The sequence below is a fragment of the Hyperolius riggenbachi genome, chromosome 8 (assembly GCF_040937935.1).
Source record: "Hyperolius riggenbachi isolate aHypRig1 chromosome 8, aHypRig1.pri, whole genome shotgun sequence".
NCBI lineage: Eukaryota > Metazoa > Chordata > Amphibia > Anura > Hyperoliidae > Hyperolius > Hyperolius riggenbachi.
The window spans coordinates 97208948-97231887 of record NC_090653.1 but is presented as its reverse complement, the minus strand read 5'-3'; the positions used below and the strand labels follow the sequence as shown (position 1 = coordinate 97231887).

The window sequence follows — 22940 nt, the reverse complement described above, 5'->3', positions numbered from 1 at the left end:
TACAGTACAACACAGTATATCATCAGGTTTTTATTTGCTACAGGGCTGCTTTAAATTTTTTCATATCATAAAAGAAATAATATATATTCTTAAAAATAAAGACAAAGACTTATATAGCGCTTTTCTCCTGGCGGACTCAAAGCACCAGAGCTGCAGCCACTAGGATGCGCTCTATAGGCAGTAGCAGTGTTAGGGAGACTTGCCCATGGTCTCCTACTGAATAGGTGCTGGCTTACTGAACAGGCAGAGACGAGATTCAAAACCAAGTCTCCTGTGTCAGAGGCAGAGCCCTTAACCAGTACACTATCCAGCCACTATCCAGCCAATAAGATAGGTATATTCCATTATTTCATAGAATTGGTTACCCCCGCTGTTAGTTTGTCCAAGTTAATGGTGTATACAATGGAATTTGTGGCTGCATACTTGGGTGTGCTATCAGGTTGGAAGAAAGGTTACAAATGCCAGCGCTGCGTAATATGTTGGCGCTTTATAAATACAATAAATAATAATAATAAAAATGTAGCTTACAAGTGTCAGGTCATTGTGGTTACAGTAATTCAACTTGTTGTATGTGCTTTTTGGTGTCAATTTGCATTAATATATTGCATTAATATTTACATTTGTGGTCATTTGCATTAATATAGTTTGACTCATTTTGCACACTGTACCACTTGCAACACAATATTTTATCTCCTGATTTATTCTATAACTCACTTTCCATTAAAAGGTAAAAAGGACATCGCTATAGGCGGCAATTTGGGCACCAGAGGCACCTGCTAAAATTGCAGGGCTAGGGGGATCCCCAGGGTTAGACATCAAGAGGGAAGGCTCATGTCGTGTAAGGTTAGTGTAACGATAGATCAGCTGAACAGATTTTCTGATTATTGGTGATCTGCAGTATCACCAATAATACAGATCCTATACCTGATTATATGGTGATCTGCAGAATCACCAATTATACAAGTATAGAAAAGCACAAGGCAGCTAATGTAGTATAGTGTTTGGTGTAACAGTAATTAGGATGAGCGGGTTCACCCGAGGAGCGGGTGACCCAGACAGTACTGCAGCCGGTGCTCACTATTGGGCAGGTGAGTCAGACCGTGCTGCACCCGAGAGTGTTGGAAGCACAAACGCAAGTAGAAGATAATACAACCAGAGCTAAACAACTGATCACCTGTGGAGCAGGTGATTCAGGTAGTACTGCAGCCTAGTAGTGTTTGGTGCACAGCTCAAGGAGGAGTAATACAATTAGTACTGCACTAACGATCCCCTGTGGAACAGGTGATACGAACTGTATTGCAGCCTAGGCATAGTTGATACAGAAGGTACTGCAGCCTGAGTGTAGGCAATACAGACAGTACTGCAGCCTAGGAGTAGATGATACAGACAGTACTGCAGCCTAGGAGTAGATGATACAGACAGTAATTTCCCTCACCAGTGGCTAGGCCCACTGGTGCGGGTAGCGAGGTCAGACAGGCAGAGTAGGCAACAAGCGGACAGGTACAGTACAGAAACGGAAGACTGATTCAGCGTCAATAACAAGCAGGGTCGGCAACGTGAATCAGATGGCTGAGGCACAGAATCAACAAAAAGGAGGATAGTCAGAGGAAGCAGAAAGTCATAACAAATAAACAATGCTATTAGTACTTTTTTTTGTCAAACCACGTTTTATTAAGCAGGTAAATAATGGGTAAACGTTGTTACATCATCCATAAATGCAATAAAACTGTGGCAGATGTTAAATCTTAACAGAAAAAAACAAAAACATATAAACATCAGCAACATTGTTGATTGACAATATCAAAACTAATTCCATGTTTTGGATGCAGACAGTGCACATTTATATTATGTAGTATATAAGACTGTGCCATCAGGAGTATAGAATAAGAGAGAGATCCCCCGCCAGTGGAGAGAAGGGAGCAGAGCACACCCAGACGCAGTATATAACGGTCAGGTTAGGGAAAAGAGTGAGTATCTAAATTCTAGTTCTAATTGAGGAGAGCCAAGCTGTCCATATTCTATTGTATTTGGCCTCTGCGCCTCTACGTTGATATACAGCTTTGTGGAGTGGGAGGACTTGGTTGACAGACCTTATAAGATCTGAACATGTGGGTACGGTTGCGACAATCCAGTGCTTGGTGAGTAATTTGCGAGCCATATGCATTAATTCAAGTAAAAAGAACTTGATGTATTTATCAGTAATGGAATCAGGAAAAATGCTCAGCAAGCACAATTTAGGATCACATTCAATTGAGCAACCCATGTGATCATTAAGGAACTTGACGACTTGCAGCCAGTATAGGTTAACATTTTAACAGCTCCACATTAGATGGAAGAAGGTACCAGGTGCAGTAACACACTTAGGGCAGTATGTAGACGTTCCTGGTTTGAATTTGGCTAAGCGAATTGGTGTGAAGTATGCACGATGCAAGATATATAAATACTGCAGCCTATCTGGTTTGTGTGGCGAGACCTTTACAACCTTCTCAAGAGTTTCCTCCCATTCTTCTTCTTCAATTTCACCTATATCATTTGTCCATGCTATGCGTTTAGTGTTGAGTTTATATTGTGCAGTGGGTAGAATTAGAGAGTGATACAATAAGGAGATCAATTGTTTAGAGGAGGGGCCAGTAACAATTTCTAGTATATCCGAGTTTACTGGAGGGGGTGGTATGTCTTTTAATTGGGCATAGAAAGCATGTCTTAACTGTAGATACTTATAAAAAGCAGATTGCGGTAAGTCAAAGTCCGTGGAAAGCTGTGGGAAGGATTTCATTCTACCACTAGCTATAATTTGGTGTATGTATACAATTCCTTTATTTACCCAGTACTTAAAGTCTGGCAGTTTCATAAATTCTCTAAAGTTGGCATTCTCCCATATTGGAATCTGATTAGGTTTGTCATCTAGTTTAAGAAGTTTATGTGAGCGTTCCCAAACATAGAACATTTGCTTCAGAGTGACCGGTAGGGATCTAAAATTAGGTACACCAGATGTACCCTTAAGCAGATTATATAAAGGATCCGCATTTACAAAGGGTAGGCTGGTAAACAACAATTGTTGTACTAGTGACTTGTCCTCCCGGAAGCCAGTATACAGATGCGACAACTGCGCTGCAAGGTAATATAGATAACAGTTAGGGAGGGCTATCCCGCCTACATCTTTTGGACATTGCAAGGTAGATATTGCCAACCGATGCCACTGTTTGGCCCAAATAAACTGAGTTAAAGTAGAGTTAAGTTTGATGAAGGCAGCAGGTGGGAGAAATATGGGGGAATGCCATGTTACATAGAGAACCTTGGGGAGTATCATCATTTTAAACAGATTGGCCCTGCCCACTACAGTAAGAGGAAGCTTTTCCCATGCCCTCAGCCTTCCACAAACCGCACCCAGTAATGGCTCTAGATTAATCTTGAGGAAGTCTGAGGGAGACCTCGAGATTAAAATTCCCAGATATTTAAAGGAACTGACCCACTGCAGTGGAGATTTAGTTTGTTCTAATGTAGGGGGGAATAAATCTATGGGCATTAGGTAGGATTTGTTCCAATTGATCTTAAGACCGGCAAAATGGCCAAAATCCGTGATAGTGGAGAGGACATTGCTCAATGAGTCACCAGGATCGGACAGATATAGCAGCATGTCGTCCGCGTACAAACTGATTTTTTCATGTAAGATTCCTTTTTCCCATCCTCTGATCCCGGGATGTGATCTGATCAAGGTGGCTAGTGGCTCTAGAGCGAGATCAAAAAGAAGTGGGCAGAGGAGACACCCTTGACGGGTACCCCTGTGTAATTCAAAGGTAGAGGAGAGCCACCCATTAACCTTAATTCTGGCCACCGGTTTAGTGTATAATAGTTGAACCCATTTAATATAGGATTCCCCAAACCCCAGGCGTCTCAAGACCGCCAACAGAAAGTCCCACTCCACAGTATCAAATGCTTTTTCAGCATCTAAAGATATAAGCACTCGTGTACCGATATTGGAGTGTTCAGCCTGCAGGTTGAGATACAGGCGCCTGAGGTTTAATGCTGTTGAACGGCCAGGGACAAAACCTGTCTGATCCCGGTGTATTAGGATTTGCAGGACTGTGTTTAGTCTGCGGGCCAGAATTTTCGCACGGATTTTAGTGTCATTCTGAATAAGAGATATCGGGCGGTAAGAACCGCACTCAGCGGGATTTTTCCCAGGTTTGAGTATAAGTGAGATTACTGCCTCTCTCATGGTGTATGGTAGTATTTCTTGGTTAAGCGCAGATTGGTATAAGCGCTGGAGGTAGGGTGCTAAGTCTTTGGAGTATAACTTATATAATTCTATGGGTAGGCCATCAGATCCGGGGGTTTTCGAGGAAGGGAAGGAGGAGATAACATCGCATATCTCATCAATCGAGATTGGAGCATCGAGCAATTGTGCCTGTGACTCATTGAGTTGGGGGGTAGGGACATTGGCCAGATATTCTGTGATCTCCTGGGTAGTTTTTGACGTTTGTTTAGTATATAAATTCTCGTAGAACCCTAAGAACCTGGACAGTATAGCAGACGGGTCAGTTGTTTCTTGCCCATTAATATCTAGTATTGAGGCAATTACTTGGGGGGCTTCGCGCTGTCTAGCTATTTTGGCGAGAAGTGCGCCACATTGATCACCCATCTCGTACCAGACCAAATATAATATTTTCCTGTTAGCCTTTTCCTTTAGCAAATTCTCATATTCGCGCAATCTAGCCCTAAATTCCATCTCTGTTACAGAATTAGGAGATCGGGAGTATTCCAATTCTGCAGTTCGGTATTTCCTCTCTGCCCACTGCACTGACGCTGCATTATTAGATTTAATACGTTTGATTTCCTTTCGGTAAAGGTCTTTAAGAAACATCTTAGCAACGCTCCAAGTGGATGTAAATTGTACAGATTCACATTGCTGCTCAATAAATCTATGTATAGATTGTAGGACATGCGCCTCCTGTGAGACGCTGTTTAACCAGTATGGACTAAGTTTCCATAAATCTGCCCTGGGTGGGAAGATCCATTTGAAAGTTACTTTACAGGGCGCATGATCTGATAAAACAGGTACACGGTATTCAACCTCAGTGCAGTTGGGCAGCAAGATTTCACTGACCAATACATAATCAATGCTTGACCTGGTGTGATGCGTGGCAGAGTAGCACGAATATGCTGGTGTATTAGGGTATTTACTGTGCCATACATCAACCACAGAAACCAAGTCAAGTATACGCACCAACTTAGAGGGGAATTGTGATTGCTGCGTCATTGGAAACTTATCTAGGTGAGGAAAAAACATGTAATTAAAGTCACCGAGCCAAATAGAGGGCAGATGTGGATAGGTAGCAGTGAAAGCTAGGGCTTTGTTAATTATCTCATACTGAAAGGGTGGAGGAATATATAATGCTATTATTAACGTAGGTGTATTAAATATTAAACAATGTAAGAAAATGTATCGGCCCTCGGGATCTATTGTGCTTTGTATAATTTGAAAGTGTACTCGTCTAGAAATGGCCAGAGCCACTCCACGAGATTGAGAATTGAAAAAGGACTGATAGCACCACCCAATCCAGGGTCTGTATATGGATCGGCGAAGGGATTCATCAAGGTGCGTTTCCTGCAGTGCAAAGATATCCACATCTATCCTCTTGAGATGGTCTAGGATTGCTGTTCTCTTAACTTTATCCCTAATCCCCCTGACGTTCCAAGTGAGGAAGGAGACTTTCTGGGTGCTCATCATGGGGGAAATACAATGTAATGTAGCTGGCGGAGGATCTCTAACGCGCACAATCTGCATAGGCATAGAGGATTAAACAACATAGCTGAGTTGTAAGGATAACTATATACAAATAGCTCTTTGCCTTTAAAACGAGGCCAGGGCTTTCTCACTTTAACACTTCTGACACGTAGCTCGAGTCCACGCATAGTGGTAGGAGATAACTCTCACAGAGAATATGATGAACAGCTAACTAGGTGTCAGAGGGGGTAATAAGGTAACCTTAGGAACATTGTAGGCGGAGGGCGAGAACCCTCCCCCCAGCTTTTAAACTGCTGCAATACCAGTCATATTCAAAGGGCCCATATGTTGTCAAACATCACACCCCCTATTCAACACAAAACGGGAACATATAACAAATTGCGGGGAGGGAAGGAGAGGGGAGAAGAGGGATAGAGTATACAGTGCTCTGTTAGCAGGGAATAAAGTGCGTGAAACATTAAAGTTGCATAAACAGTCTATAGTAGTGCAAACTGCAGAGCAGCTCATATAGATCATTTATAACGCTTTTAGTAATAGCTACAGGTTAACCTGAAGTTATAATAGGAGTAAGGCTATTACGTTCCCAAGTTTCCTGGTGCTGGCATTGCACTGCATCACATTTTAAGGAATAAAGTAGGCAGTTCAGTAAAAGAGAATCCGATTAAGCCATTATCTTGTGAAGGAGAAAAGGCTGTCATTTCGGAAAAAACGGCATATTAATGCGTAGTAAACAAGTTAGGTCCGCTCAGGCCCTGGTTTTGGCAGATCTTATTTCCAGCCAGTCGATTACCTCCCATGGCGTATCAAAGAAATAGGTCTTGCCGTCTGAGACCACTCGCAGCCGGGCGGGAAACAACATGGCATATTGCAAATCAAGATTTTTTAGCTTCTTCTTCACATCCTGAAAACTGGCACGCTGTTTCTGGGTTTCCAGTCCAAAGTCAGGGAACAGTGAAATAGAGACATTCTCGACTTGTATATTCCCTTTCTCTCTCGCTAAACGAAGGGCGGTGTCCCGGTCCCTGTAGTGGAGCATCCTAGCGATAAAGGTACGTGGAGGGGCGCCGGGTAGCTTATTGCGTGTAGGCAGACGATGGGCTCTTTCTACGGAAAACGTGCAAGTGAAGGCCTCTCTGCCATACTGGTCGATTAGGAGCCTTTCTAGAAAGAGTTCAGGTTGATCCCCCTCTATATTCTCAGGGAGGCCCCCTAACCTGATATTATTACGGCGTAGGCGGTTCTCAGTGTCCTCCTGTCTTGTTATCACAGAACGTATCTGATTTTTCATGGTGGACATCTCGCAGGGGGTGTGCTTGGTGTCGTCTTCAAGCTGTGAGATGCGCTGCTCAGCCGCCGTAACACGCTCTCGTAGGTTACCCATGTCCGCACGCAGCAGTTGGATTTCGGTGCGGACCTCTTCCACTTTAGCCGTGATAGAGTCAGTGAGGGTTGCCTGCAAAGTAGTTATGGCCTCCAGGATACGAACAGTCTCCGGATTATCAGCCGGTTCCCCTTCCTCGTGGCTGACGCCATCTTGGGGGCCATCTTGTGCTGCTTGCCGGTACTTGTCCAGCGGGCCTATAGTCGCTCCCCTCTCCTTCTCCTTGTCTTTTTTGGGACCCATTTTGGTAGCAGTCGGATGAGCAATCTTTCGGCAACAAGGTGAGGTATAAGTTGTGCAAACCACCGGGCAGAGTAAGTAGGATGAAGGCGGATAAAGACAGCTGGGGAGAGGAGCTCAGGAGTCACACGTCCGCTCACATGTCCAGTTCGGCCACGCCCCCGCTATTAGTACTTTAAGCTATCAACAGAATCTGGCTAAGTGTGGATCCCCGGCTCCGGCCGGTTCTAGCACACTTTGGGATCTGACTAGGGTCTGAGCACTAACACGATAGCATTTGCAACAGCAGACGAGGAGCTATTGACAGGCCTGTCCTATATATACTGTGGAAGTCACTTACTTACCCATACACCAAGATTTCAAAAATAAGTCAGGAGATGAAAAGAAAAACAACATATGGCTTTATTCAAAAATGTCACATGTATACATGCGGGAAACCCAGTTAAGCCTAGCAAAAGGATCAAGGCAGTTTAAGGTTTCTGGCTTTACTTCCGCTGTGCATTAGTTCTTATACCCCAAAGTACGTAGTCATGATGTAATTTTACTTGTCCAATAATAATGTATGTCTCTGAGAGTTTTTCTTCTTTACTCAAGGAGGGTGGAGAATTCCCACAGCATTGCACCTGGTATGGTCTCCAGCACACAATCTATTCAGCATCTTGCTCACATAGTTACTTCCAAGGTCTTAGCTTGCGGGACTCGAATCATCCTCCGATGGAAGGTTCGCAGTGCCAGGCGCAGCATATCTGTTTAGACATTCCTGAAAGATAAAAAACTCACACAGTACTAGGTCTTAGCTAGAGCATGTCAGCAATGAAAGAATCTGAGTCTAACGATAAAGGGTAACTCTATTTATCTGAATCATCTGTGTTACATTGGCCTTTAATAAACATTAGTGTCACCTTATATCTATTAAGTGCATATATATGAAACTTGGATTAACACACAGCTATGACATTAACAATACCCAACCATGCTCCACAGCGCCGCCCCAGTCACTCAGCCAATCTGGACGCTGGTTGGAATCAGCTGACCGCGCGTCAGCTGACTCCCCTCTCGCACGCGTAGCCCTTAACCTGTGAGCAACAGAAGGACCAGGCAAAGTCTCAGCATGTAACCGCGCGGCAGAGGCCGCTGGCTGATACGTGGAGATAGCCGCCATGCCGCTTGTCTCTGCGGCGGTATCTCCGCTATCTATTACAGTACCCCCGCCTGAGGAGTGGACCCCGGACACTTCCTGCCCGGCTTATCCGGGTGCAATTCTTTCCTTAAATCTTCAGCATGCATGTGACAACTCGCTACCCAAGTTCTTTCCTCCAGCCCATACCCCTTCCAATGGACCAGGTACTGTATAGAATTCTGCACTAATCGAGAATCCAGGATCTTCTCGATCTCATACTCAGGTTGGTCGTCGACCATCACAGGGGGGGGGGGAGAGGAACGATCTCACGCCTCTCATGCTGGCTGGGAGATCAACCACATATGTGACATCATTAATCTTCTTGGTGACAGGGTATGGGCCTATAAATCTGGGTCCTAACTTGGGTGATGGTTGTTTCAATGCCAAATGCCACGTAGATATCCACACCATGTCCCCTGGGGAAAACTTCCACTCTACAGACCGCCTCTTATCTGCCTGTTTCTTCTGAGTCTGGAAGGCTTTTCCCAAATTCCTCTTAACTGAACCCCAAATCTCCTTTAGAGCCCTTTGCCAATCTTCTAGGGCCGGGAAAGGAGAAGAAGCCACCGGTAAAGGAGAAAACTTGGGAGATTTTCCCGATACCACCTGAAAGGGGGAAAATCCTGAAGAGGAACTCTTCAGGTTATTATGCGCGAACTCCGCGAAGGGCAGAAACTTTACCTAATCTGCCTGTGCATCTGCCACATAACACCTGAGAAATTGTTCAAGAGACTGGTTAACTCTTTCGGTCTGACCATTGGTCTGTGGGTGGTAGCCTGATGAGAAGGAAAGATTCATACCTAACTGATGGCAAAAGGCTCTCCAGAATTTCGATATAAACTGGACTCCCCTATCTGACACCACATTCTCCGGAATGCCATGCAGCCGGAAGATGTGCTGAATGAAGAGATTAGCTAATTCCTGGGCCGAGGGGAGTCCCTTCAAAGGGACAAAATGAGCCATCTTACTGAATCTGTCCACTACCACCCAAATGACCGTCTTGCCCTCAGACACAGGAAGTTCTCCTATGAAGTCCATTGACAAATGGGTCCAGGGCTCGCTTGGCACTGGTAAAGGTTGTAACGTGCCCACTGGAGCCTGGCGAGAGGGTTTACTTCTGGCACACACTGAACACTCCCTCACGAACTCCTTACAATCAGATGCCAGTGAAGGCCACCATACACATCTGGCCAAAAGATCCTGAGTTCGGGTGGCCCCTGGGTGCCCAGCATTCTTATGGGTATGGAATAATTGTAAGGGTTGTAGGCAGAAAGGGAGTGGAACGAACAGAACCCCCTCAGGCCTCCCTTCTGGAATATCCTGTTGATAAGGGCCAAGCGTAGCCATCCAGTCCTCCCAGGTCTCAGTAGCTGCCAACACCACCTTCTGTGGTAGAATGGCCTCAGGGGTTGAGGGCTGACCTGTCTCAGGCTCGAAACACTTGGATAAAGCGTCTGCCTTGACGTTCTTGCTACCTGGTGTATATGTTATAATGAATCTGAACCTTGAAAAGAATAAAGACCAACGGGCCTGTCGAGGGCTAAGCCTCTTGGCCCCTTCAATGAACTCCAAGTTCTTATGATCTGTATAAACTGTAATTGTATGTTCTGCCCCTTGCAGCCAATGGCGCCATTCTTCAAAGGCTAACTTAATGGCCAAGAGCTCCCGATTACCAATATCGTAGTTCCTCTCAGCTGGAGTGAATCTACGTGAAAAGAAGGCACATGGGTGTAATTTGCCTTGAAGACCAGAGCGCTGAGACAGCACAGCCCCAACCCCTATTTCAGACGCATCGACTTCCACAATGAAGGGGAAGGTGACATCCACGTGTCTCAGGATGGGTAGCGGAACAGAACAAGTTTTTCAAAGTGGCAAAAGCTGACTGGGCCTCTGTTGACTAGTGATACGTGTCAGCCCCCTTTTTAGTAAGACTGGTGAGGGGTGACACTACAGACGAGAAGCCCTTGATGAACTTCCTGTAGTAGTTGGCAAAGCCAAGAAATCTTTGGAGTGCCTTCAATCCCACAGGTTGAGGCCACTCCAAAATAGCAGAGACCTTTGCGGGATCCATCGAAAGACCAGAAGTGGAAATAATATACCCCAAGAATGGCACCTCCGTGACCTCGAAGAGGCACTTTTCCAACTTCGCATACAGTGAATTCTGTCTTAATTTCCGTAGAACAAATTTAACATGCTTTCGATGCTCTGTCACATTAGATGAGAAAATTAGTATGTCATCAAGATATACAAGCACGAATTTTCCCCAAACCTCCCTGAAAACCTCATTGATTAATTCCTGGAAACCGGCCGGGGCGTTACACAACCTGGAGAGCATAACCAAATACTCGTAATGCCCGTTGGGCGTGTTAAACGCCGTCTTCCATTCGTCACCATCTCTGATGCGTACCAGGTTGTATGCCCCTCGCAGGTCTAATTTGGAGATAATACTGGCATTGGTCACCTGCGTGAACAAATCGTCTATCAAAGGCAATGGGTAACGATTTTTCATTGTGATCTTATTTAGACCTCTGTAGTCAATACAGGGTCTAAGCCCTCCGTCCTTCTTCTTTACAAAAAAGAATCCAGCCCCAGCTGCCGACCGGGAAGGACGGATGAAGCCCTTGGCCAAATTTTCCTTAAAGGGATACTGTAGGGGGGTCGGGGGAAAATGAGCTGAAGTTACCTGAGGCTTTTAATGGTCCCCCACAGACATCCTGCATATGCGCAGCCACTCACCGATGCTCCGGCCCCGCCTCCGGTTCACTTCTGGAATTTCTGACTTTAAAGTCTGAAAACCACTGTGCCTGTGTTGCCGTGTCCTCAATCCCGCTGATGTCACCAGGAGCGTACTGCGCATACACAGACCATACTAGGCCTGCGCAGTACGCTCCTGGTGCCATCAGCGGGAGTGAGGACACGGCAACGCAGGCACAGTGGTTTTCAGACTTTAAAGTCTGAAATTCCAGAAGTGAACCGGAGGCGGGGCCGGAGCATTAGGGAGTGGCTGCGCATGCGCAGGATGTCTGCGGGGGACCTTTAGAAGCCTTGGGTAACTTCAACTCATTTTCCCCCGACCCCCCTACAGTATCCCTTTAATGTACTCTTGCATTGCCAGTTTCTCAGGCCCAGATAAATTATACAGATGGCCTCTAGGGGGCATACAACCGGATCTTAATTCTATAGGACAGTCATAGCTCCGGTGAGGCGGAAGTTTATCCGCAGATTTAGGACAGAATACATCTGCAAATTCTGCGTACTGCATTGGCACCCCTTTAACCTGAATCTTGGTGGCGCAAACAGCAACTCTCTCCAAACAATGATGATGACAATGGGTAGACCAGCTCTGTAGCTGACCTGACGCCCAGTCAATCCGAGGGGAGTGGAGTTGCAACCAGCGCATGCCAAGAATGATAGTAGAGGTTGCCATATGCAAGACAAAGAACTGTAATTTTTCTTTATGTAGCACCCCTATATTTTGCGTATCAGCAATGGGGTCTGAGACAGAGGCTGTCTACACTGTAGCGGAGAGTCATCAACTGCCGTAACCACAATCTGCCGGTCTAACGGGAGCAAGGGAATCCCCAATTTTTTCACAAAATCAAAATCTATGAAAATGGCTGCAGAGCCGGAGTCTAAAAAGGCTTCTGTGGGCGTGGTCTGACCCTCCCAAGTGATGGAGCAGGGGAGGAGCAAACGGTTATTGTTTAGAGGTATTGACTGCTCGCCTAGGGTATTACCTCTGACTACACCTAGGCGTCAGTGTTTCCCGACTTCTTAGGACAGTTTTGGACAATGTGACCCTGCTCCGCACAGTATAGACAAAGTCCTTCTGACCTTCTACGATTCTTTTCCACTTGTGTCCATCTAGAATGTCTGATTTGTATCGGCTCGTCTGGAGATGACGAGGGTGGAGGAGAGGCGTAGGAGACAGATCTTACCGTGGTTTTACCACGGGTCTGTTTCTGATAACGCAGGCGGCGATCTACCTGCACTGCAAAAGAGATTGCTTCGTCTATGGATTTGGGTTCAGGATGTCCCAACATCAAATCAGAGATTGCATCAGACAACCCTGACAGAAAACAATCTAGTAATCCATACGTCCCTCATCTATCTGACACAGCCCACTTTCTAAACTCCGCAGCATAAACCTCCACTGGATTACGACCCTGCCTGAGAGTTTTATATAATGGCCATGGCCTTAAAAAACTCCTGAACCGAGGATAATGCCTCAGGCTCAGAATAAGGACTATACGCCCATGTCTGCGAGTCTCCTGACAATAGAGTCTTAATAAACGTTATCCTCTGGCTCTCTGAACCAGACAAGTTAGGCCTTAACTCAAAATAGGATAGCACACGATTCCTGAAATTCTGAAAGTCAGATCTATGCCCTGAAAACTTCTCGGGTACAGCCATGCATAGATCTGTAACTGGAGGAGATTGCACTGTATCGACAGCCGTTTGAAGTACCCTGACTGTCCCAGACAGTTAGGGGATCTGAGTCTGCTGGGTATTAATCACCCCGGTGAGATTATTAACCGCGATAATCAGGACTTTAACTTGGCTGCATAGTGCGTCCATATTGTTTTGGTCTGCTGTTCTGTAACGATAGGTGTCAGCTGAACAGATTTTCTGATTATTGGTGATCTGCAGTATCACCAATAATACAGATCCTATACCTGATTATATGGTGATCTGCAGAATCACCAATAATACAAGTATAGCAAAGCACAAGGCAGCTAATGTAGTATAGTGTTTTGTATAACAGTAATTAGGATGAGCGGGTTCACCCAAGGAGCGGGTGACCCAGACAGTACTGCAGCCGGTGCTCACTATTGGGCAGGTGAGTCAGACCGTACTGCAGCCGAGAGTGTTGGAAGCACAAACGCAAGTAGAAGATAATACAACCAGAGCTGAACAACTGATCACCTGTGGAGCAGGTGATTCAGGTAGTACTGCAGCCTAGTAGTGTTTGGTGCACAGCACAAGGAGGAGTAATACAATTAGTACTGCTCTAACGATCCCCTGTGGAACAGGTGATACGAACTGTACTGCAGCCTAGGCGTAGTTGATACAGAAGGTACTGCAGCCTAAGTGTAGGCAATACAGACAGTACTGCAGCCTAGGAGTAGATGATACAGACAGTACTGCAGCCTTGGAGTAGATGATACAGACAGTAATTTCCCTCACCAGTGGCTAGGCCCACTGGTGCGGGTAGCGAGGTCAGACAGGCAGAGTAGGCAACGAGCGCACAGGTACAGTACAGAAACGGAAGACTGATTCAGCTTCAATAACAAGCAGGGTCGGCAACGTGAATCAGATGGCTGAGGCACAGAATCGACAAACAGGAGGATAGTCAGAGGAAGCAGAAAGTCATAACAAATAAATGCTATTAGTACTTTAAGCTATCAACAGAATCTGGCTAAGTGTGGATCCCCGGCTCCAGCCGGTTCTAGCACACTTTGGGATCTGACTAGGGTCTGAGCGCTAACACGATAGCATTTGCAACAGCAGACGAGGAGCTACTGACAGGCCTGTCCTATATAAACCCAACCATTCTCCACAGCGCCGCCCCAGTCACTCAGCCAATCCGGACGCTGGCTGGAATCAGCTGACCGCGCGTCAGCTGACTCCCCTCCTAGATGCATAAAGGTCCTGTCGCTCAGCTCGCACGCGTAGCCCTTAACCTGTGAGCAACAGAAGGACCAGGCAAAGTCTCAGCATGTAACCGCATGGCAGAGGCCGCTGGCTGATACGCGGAGATAGCCGCCATGCCGCTTGTCTCTGCGGCGGTATCTCCGCTATCTATTACAGTTAGGTTAAGTCATGATAAAATATCAGAAAATATTGCCAATATTTTACTGTCCAAAATAACTAGTAGAATATTGGTAATTTTCAGTGCTGCTCGGATACCCCCAATCACAGATTCGAGTAAATCCGGCCATGGCAGAATTGAAATCCGGATTCGCCGTGATTGTGATCCAGATTTCAACCGGAGCTCCGAATTCGAATCGGATTTTAGCTGTGATTACATGTAGAATCTGTGATCACTTCCTGATTACGGATTTTACTTTAAAGTTAATAGCAAAGATTTTAAAGGTGATCAGTGGTTACAACTTGAAAAAAAACTTTTCAAAATGAACTTATAGTTTTTGAGAAAAATTGATTTTAAAGTTTCAAAGGAAAAAAGTATTAGTGTAAATACGGTAAATACATTAACTGTCATTTACTGCATTTAAATGTATACTATTTTCCTTAGAAAAAAATCGATTTTCTCAAAAACTATAAGGTATTTAAAAAAAAATTCCCCTTGTTCCCACTATTCTACTTAACATATCCTGCAAATTTGGTGTTCATATCATGTAAGGGGGCTTTGCTATTAACCACTAAAGTCGGCGGGTTTTCAGGTAATAATCACAGCTGTGATCGCGGCTAATTCCGTGATCACGTGCCGGATTTGGACCACGATCACGGGTGCATTCGGAACTGAATCCGTGATTGAGAGACAATCACGAATTCAGAATCTGACCTCATGATCAGGAAAAACAGCTCGTGATCACGGGTTACTCGTGATCACGAGGCCGTAGAGAGCAACACTAGTAATTTTACCGATATTCTACTAGCGGCTATCTCCAGGGGCCCTTGTTATATGTATGCAGTAAGGGGATCAGTTATCGTGCCCCCAGTTACAGAACGCCTAGTATCCTCATGATCTTGTGCCCTTAGTTATAGTGCCCTCTATTATAGTCCTTCCCAACTATAGTGCTTCCTGTTGCAATATCCCCCAGTTACAGTGCTTTCACTTACATTCCCGACTATTACAGTGACATCATTTATAATCTCCTTTAAAAGGAAAAAATGCCTTTGTAGTATTATGTAATCAACTCCAACTCTGTATTTTCAAGAATTCCTTGTTTGCATCTACAGTATTCGGAGAAGCACTAATGTTTTCTTGTCTTGAATTAACTTTTAGGCTGGGACAAGACTTATCAAAATCTCACACTTTTTTCGGCATGCAAAATGGCATTACAACTGAAAGCCAATGTTAGTCAATGGCATTTTTCACAGTTGAATGTGATTTTTGCATGCAGGAAAAAAAATACTTTTTGAAACATAATATTGCAAGTTGTTTGTTTCCCATTGAAAACCATTAGCTAATGTGAAATAATACAAGCATTTAAACACAGGCGTGCATTATGAGTGAAAAATTGCATATAGAAAAATATGCATTTTCTGATCGGACAAGTAGGGTCCCAGACTAAAGGTGTATTCACACACTAGGGCATATGCAATTTATTTTTTTCTACTGAGTTTTCTCCTAGGTGATATTCAAAATTGTCAATAAAATGCCTTTAGACCACCCAGCAAGCAAATACTCAAAATAATTTTGGCAGTACTTTTTCACCTACTTTTTGGTACTTTTTCTATTGCAAAGTGCTAAAAAGATCATTTAAATTGAAGCTGAAAAATTCTCTCCTAGGAGAAAACTCAGGAAAAAAACTTAATTGCATATGGGCCCTTGTGTGTTGCTGCGTGTTGACGCACTGTTCTGTCTAGAAGATTGTATGCAATATGCTGGAATGGTTGGCACCACCACCATGTCATTAAAAGCTTTTTATTAAATTACAGCTGTTTAACAGGCAGCAGCAAAAGTAAGCACAGGAATCAACCAAATGTACCAGCAAGGTCACAGTAATAGAATAGATATGTTAAAAAGGTTAGCACCACCACCTTGTAGTTAAAAGCTCTTTATTAAATTACAGCTGTGATCAGAGCTTGCTTTTTCTGCTACCTAATGACAGCATTTTAAACAGCTGTAATTTAATAAAGAGCTTTTAAATACAAGGTGGTGGTGACAACCTTTTCAAAATATCTTTTACTGTAACCCTGTTGATTCATTGGGTTGATTCCCATCATTCCTAGCATGAGCGCCGCATCGCACCACGTTCCCGCCATTACTGCATAATCCGTGCACTAGGCACTCCTGCAGCCCCAGGACTTGACGCCATTGGAATACTTCCGGCACACCACTTGGTTTCGTGTGAAGTGTGCAAGTCTCCACCGACTTGTATGGTCCATGCAGGGCCGGAGCTACCATAGGAAAAAATGAGCAATTGCCCCAGGGCCCCAGAGCCTGTAGGGGCCGCCAATGTGTCCCTCCCCCATATTAACTGTTGCTCCCCAGGGACTCTGCAGAGTCTGTTAAGTTGGGAGGTGATTGGGGGAGGGGGAGCAGCCAGCTCAGGGGCCCAGAAGGGAAATTTGGCTGCAACAATGACTAATGACACTTTTTGGTGGGGGGGGGGGGTGTCTGTTGGGGGGCCCTCAGGCTAATTTTGCCCTAGGTCCCAATTGTTACTTGAACCGGCCCTGGGTCCATGCGGTGGGGAAGCGGTGGGGAAGAGCAAGGTGGTGCACCGTGCAACACAGTATGCAAGGGGCCATTAAATGTATTTTCCTGAATTGTAATTTTTTAAGAAAACTATCCATTTTTCAGAAATAGCTAACAGGTTTTCAACAAATCAAATTTCAGCCACTTTGCTCATCACTAAGCACAAGTCACACTCCTACTGTAGCTTTCTGAAGTGTAAAGCTCCATACACACGCTCAACAGCGGTCTTTTATGCAGCACAATTATCGATTTTTTGGGTTGTTTCAACTTGTTTCACTACAAAAGTTGTTTGATAATTGTGCTGCATAAAAGACCACTGTTGAGCGTGTGTATGGAGCTTCAGATAATGTTAACAGTTTTATTTACTGAAGTAATCTTATTTTGTTATACAGCGCATTGCGAGTACCTGTAGACCAGCTGATAACTGGGGTCCTGCCCTTCCAGAGAATCGCGGTGAGAGATACCAACATATGAAGGACAACAAGAGAAAAGATGAAGACAAAGAAGATAAAGGAGTGGAGATTCCTGATATTAGTATCGTCGATGTCAAAGGCTATGACAATTCTTCATTCCAGATAGACTGAACAGTACTCCATGTACACACCTCTCCATGTATACACCTCCGTTTATTTACTTTGTGTGTACATAATCAACAAGCATGGTGGAAATGGGATCAGTGAACTTTATGGTGAGAGTTTTTCTGGAGAAAACCTGTAAAGATGGACTAACTGGAAGCAATTAAGTACAATCTGAATCATTAACCAGTGTAATTGGAATTTAACTCCCAACTAAAAACTCTGTCCACAAAATGGCGTCAAATCACCAAGCATTACCGCATTCGGTAATGCTGAAAACAGCTGATTTTACCGAGCACTTAGGAAAGTGTCAATTCACCAAGACTGTTATCGCATGAAAAGCTTAAATGACTGAGCAGTGAGGTAAATTACTGATTTGTGTGATAAATACCTCAACAACAGTCAGTAAATGGCAATTCACCAACGTTACAGCATGCAGTAAAACACAGTTCCATTACTGACAGTTCTCTTCTGTCGGTATCAGTGCAAGACTCACAGGACTCACAGAAGCACACCAGTGAGCGATTATGGAACAAAACAAGCTTCCCCTGCCACCCTTCAGCAGTTTAACCTCTTAAGTTCCTGTTTGAAAATGTGGAGGCGCTAGTGGGGGAAATAAGGAGGTAGTGGGGAAATAACATCTAAGATGTGGCAAATAAATAAAATGTTAAGAAAGTCTAATGGAGGCTAGATTCAGAGCAAGCAGAGGCAATATAACAAAACATGTCAGGATGCCTCTTACTACTATTTTGATGCGGGCTCTGCACAGAACAACATGTAACAACACAGATACTGACAACTGGGCTTCGGTAAATCACCAAACTTCTACCCCACCTGTAAAAATATTGGTGAATTAGCACACAAAAGTCTAAAATACCGAATGCTGTATTTTCCAGACTATTTTTTTTCTTATCGAACAGCCTTTGGTGAATTGACACCAATGTTTCTCTTGTTTTTGAAAAAATTTTTTTTTTTTTATACAGCTATATCTAAGCGCCAAGGCATAACTACAAATCATGAGGCTCCATAGCATAAATGTGATCCTGGTTGCTGTATTAAATGAGCAATGGAAGCTCAGTGCCTACTCATGAATAATAACTAGTGCCCAGTATGCCAATATACACAGCATGGTATCTAGTGTCTGTTATTGGACCTGGAGGGTTGGGGGCAGAGCTGGATCATACACAAGGCAAACCTAGGCAGTTGCCTAGGGCCTGGTGGGGGGTAGGCAGTACTTTATGTGTTAATTACCCTTTTATTTTTCCTCTATAATCTAGTTACGGTACAAAGATTGGCAAAGCCAATCCCTGTTTCTTTCAAAGAATGCTTACATAGATCTGTGCTAAAGGGAATTCTAGCTTTCATTGCCACTCTTTTGGTATTTGAATTAGATAAATCATGTTCTCCCCTGTTGTGACAGTGTGGGGTAGGCTGATATAAAGATTTTTTTTTCTCTATCCAGCTATACCATCACCTTGTCCACATGCTGTATACTCTTTGAATTGTGTGTGAGTAAATGTTACCATTCAATATCGATGCTAGGTCATTGTTCTTGTATGCCTCAGTCTGGAGGCCTGATCAATACTTTGCTATTGGACCCCATTATTTGTAGTTATGCCACCAGCAGAAACATCATATTGAGATCCCAGTTGAGGATGGTAAAAATGTGAATCAATAAATCTTCTCTGTGAAGCTTTGTTTAATATGTTGGTGCTATTCAAATACAGGCAACAAATGATAATACCGTAAGTACTACACAGCAGGGTGTCAGTTAAAAATGGCGCACAGCGCCAGGGGGATAAAAAGGGCGCCCCATAGACTTACATTATATAACGCTATTTAGCGTTATAAGTGTTAAAAAATGGCGCAGGCAGTGTGCCTTACACTTATAACGCTAAATAGCGTTATAAGTGGTCAAAAATGCAGCGGGGGTCGGGGGAGGAGAGAGAGAGAGAGAGAGGCAGCGGGACGCTGGAGGGCATAGGCATCGGGGGAGGATGTGCAGAGCCATACGTTACCTTGTCCCGGCCGCCGATCGCTCCTTTCCTCCGCTCCTTCACTTCCTCCATTCGTTTACTGTAGTCCTGCAGCCGGCCAATCACCATGTGGCTTCAGTCTCCGCATGGTGATTGGCCGGCTGCAGGAATACAGCAAACGAATGGAAGGAGCGGAGGGAAGGAGCGATCGCCGGCCCAGGACAAGGTAACGTATGCCTCTGCATACATCCGATACCTATGCCCTCCAGTGTCCCGCTGCCTCTCTCCTCCAGCCCCCCCCCCCCCCCCCCGCTGCCTACACTAACAGCCCCCGCTGCCTGTACTACCGACCCCAGCCCCCTGCATGGTTTTTCATGGCGCACCGCTCTGCAAAACGGTAAATAGCGTTTTATTTATCGGCAGAACGGTGCGCCATTTTTCTCCCTGCGCCATTTTCGGATGTAAGCACACAGCAGGGCTGTGCAGGGTATCCTTAAAGTGGACCCAAACTAAAAATACAAGATTTCAGAAATAAAATCTATTTTCTAAATTATAATAATATATAGCAGCCTTTTTTCAGCTGCATGATGACAAATATGAAATATTTTACATTTATTGGAAGAACCCCTCCCTTCCTTTCATATTGCCGGGACAGGATCTGGCAAACTGGTGGAGTAGATGGTGTCCAGCAAAGGAGGAATTGCTAATGGCTGCCACCTGTATAACCCTAGTTATGCAAAGAGAAGGGTGAAAAGCAAGCACTGAAATGCTCATAGGCTTGAAGGAGTGTTTATTTATCTGTATATGTGTCAGAGTGGTGCAACTAAATATTTTGAATTAAAAAAAATTTTGGTTTGGGTCCGCTTTAAGGAGGGGGTGATTACAAAACAAGGTGTGTTTACTGCATTTTTTCCCAGATTTACCTGTGTTCACCTCCGTATATGCATCCTCCATGTTCAGCCGCTTCCATATTACCCATTCAATGTGCATCTTCTGTCATGTGCCCCCATTCGTGCCCTCTTGTGTGCCCACAGTAAGGGCTTGATTCTCTAAAGTGTGATAACCGAAGGTTTGCGGGCGATCACGTGTGCCTTTCACATGAAAAGCGCACATGATCGTGAGCAAACCTTTGCTTATCACGCCAAGTAACGCTGTTTGTGCGCTACCCTTTCGCGCGGCAGCTCGCGTCATAACTGCTGTGATAGCGGTTATTACACTTTAGAGAATCGAGCCTTAAGTGTGGAACCCATTATATATTCCCAATAAAATCTGAAGTCTGTTAGATGTGTATTTTTTTAATGTATAGCCAATTACATACCATTGAAAGACTGCCATAACAAACAATGCATGCATCACATCTCAACAAATAGGAGCAGTCCTCATGTGCCCAGGATACAAAGTGCTGCAAGAAATGCCAGCCCCATGACAAGCCTTGCTGTACAGTTGCCTGATATGTTTGCATGCCAAGCATCCAAACTTAATGGTATAGGGTGCATGAATTGGGCACCATAATGGGCAGGAGCCTGTGTTGTGCAATGTAACAATAACAAAAATGCTGGGACAAAACTGTTGTACTGCATATTGATATGAAAAGGTTTGTCGTCCTTCATAAGCTGGGACCAAACTATATCACACCAAATCCATATTTACCCCAATCTCATTTGCCCACCTATAACAAGCTTTGCCCTGCCAGCAATGTCGCTGTCTGTGTTTGCCCTGGCACCTGCTGACCTAGCTGCACTGGGAGTAGTAAATTCTCCTTATCCCTGGGTGACGGTCATGCTGTACACTGCAGAGTGCAATGTGTCAATTCTTTCCTGATTCCCACCATCATTCACTCCCCAGTCAGTGCAGTTGCACCAGGCAGTCATTCAATAATACTACTTCTGAGTCTGCCACCTCTTTCAGTAGAGCTACAGTATGTCATGCAGTCATAGATATCAGTTCTACAGCCTGACCACATCAGTGTTCCTCCATGAAGTCATGAGTGATGCACTGAGGCCAGCTGTTAGTTGTCAAGTAGGGATGAATGTACATCACGATTTTGTGTTTGTCAACGCGTTCATGAACATTACCACGAACGTTCACAAATCCCATTGTCTTTAATGCAGATTCACTTCTGAACCCTTCCTGTCATTTCTGAAGCCACAATTTCCTTAAAGAAGGTTGTACTAGTGTAGTAAAATCCTGGCAGTGGCATGACGGAGGTGGATCAAGGGGAACATAATCCGCAAAAATAACGCATTTTACGCAGAGGTTTTCTTTCATGCATAAATGCCAAAAATCCCACCTGAATTCAGGGTGAAGGGTCAAAGAATGGCCCTATGGGAAACTAAAGGGGAGGCACGAATGTCCTGTACGGGTCACCGCTAAGGTGAGCTAGCGAACGGCGATCAGTTGCTTGAAACCGTATGCCTGTTGAATGGTTCTGCCATCATCACCAATGTCAATCTCAGTAGTCATAAAGTGAAGTCAGAGGTCAGGCTAGTGAGGAAACAACAAGGCAACTGGCAACCACTACAGAAAAAGAGTGTCCAGCATGCTGCCACCAGCCAGACAGAAAAGTGGCACAAATGGGCAAATCAAAACTAGAGCAGATACCCAATTACGTGCAACCACTCCTCAGCACATGCCAGCTAAACAATACAGTCACACTGTGCAGATGGTTAAGTATTGTTTGCATGGTCCTACTACCACTAGCTTCTTGAATAGCAGGGCATGCATTGTGGATAATGTTTAGATTATAGGCACTTGCTTTACGGGATTCTTTCCTAAAGTTGCTATTTCCTTTGCTATCATGGTTCTGTGGCTTTACTACTGACTAATGCACTGACCTGACATAAGCACACAGTTTGTTAAGTAATAAGCTCCAGCCAGTATGGATCTTAATCAGTAACTCACTAAGCAGCAAAGCCATAAGCTGAACAGGACAGCAATTTCGAAAAATAAGTAAGTGATGGCAGATTCTCCACCTTCCAGGATCACAGAAATTCATAGCTAAAATAAGAAGAAATATTGTATGTATTGTGTGTGTCTGTTTTGTATTTTTTTTTCTTTTGTCTTTGTGTTGTGTATTTGATTGAGGGTCAACGAATAATAAAATCATTGTGCTTTGTAGAAAAAAAAAATCTTGCATCTGTGTATGTTTGTGATAATACTTGTATAACATGTTTTTTACTCACATATAACAACAAGGGTGGAGAAGTGCTCAGAATAGTTAAAACTTAGTTAAAAGCACAAATAAAACTAGAAAAAGTAGAGATAGCTTACCTTTCACACAACACAAAAAAATTAATTAAACTTGATTTTATTTGCACAGGCAACATGTTTCGTGAGCACAAGCCCACTTCCTCAGGCCAAGAAAAGTCTTGGCGCACCTCCTTTCACTCACAAATGCTTGTCATTGTGCATGAAATGGTGCAAATGTTTTTGTTCAAAGTTAAGTATATC

At 44.3% G+C, this 22940-nt stretch overlaps 1 protein-coding gene across 1 annotated transcript in view; it reads left to right on the top strand.

The window, feature by feature from the left end:
* The window catches only part of LOC137529035 (sodium- and chloride-dependent neutral and basic amino acid transporter B(0+)-like), an 86990-nt gene extending 69313 nt beyond the window's left edge, over positions 1-17677 (top strand). Inside the window, exon 14 of the mRNA XM_068250919.1 lies at positions 17332-17677. Within this exon, the coding sequence (XP_068107020.1) occupies positions 17332-17523 (192 nt within the window). The 3' untranslated portion in view covers positions 17524-17677. The remainder of the gene's footprint in view (positions 1-17331) is intronic.
* The last annotated feature ends 5263 nt before the right edge of the window (positions 17678-22940 follow it).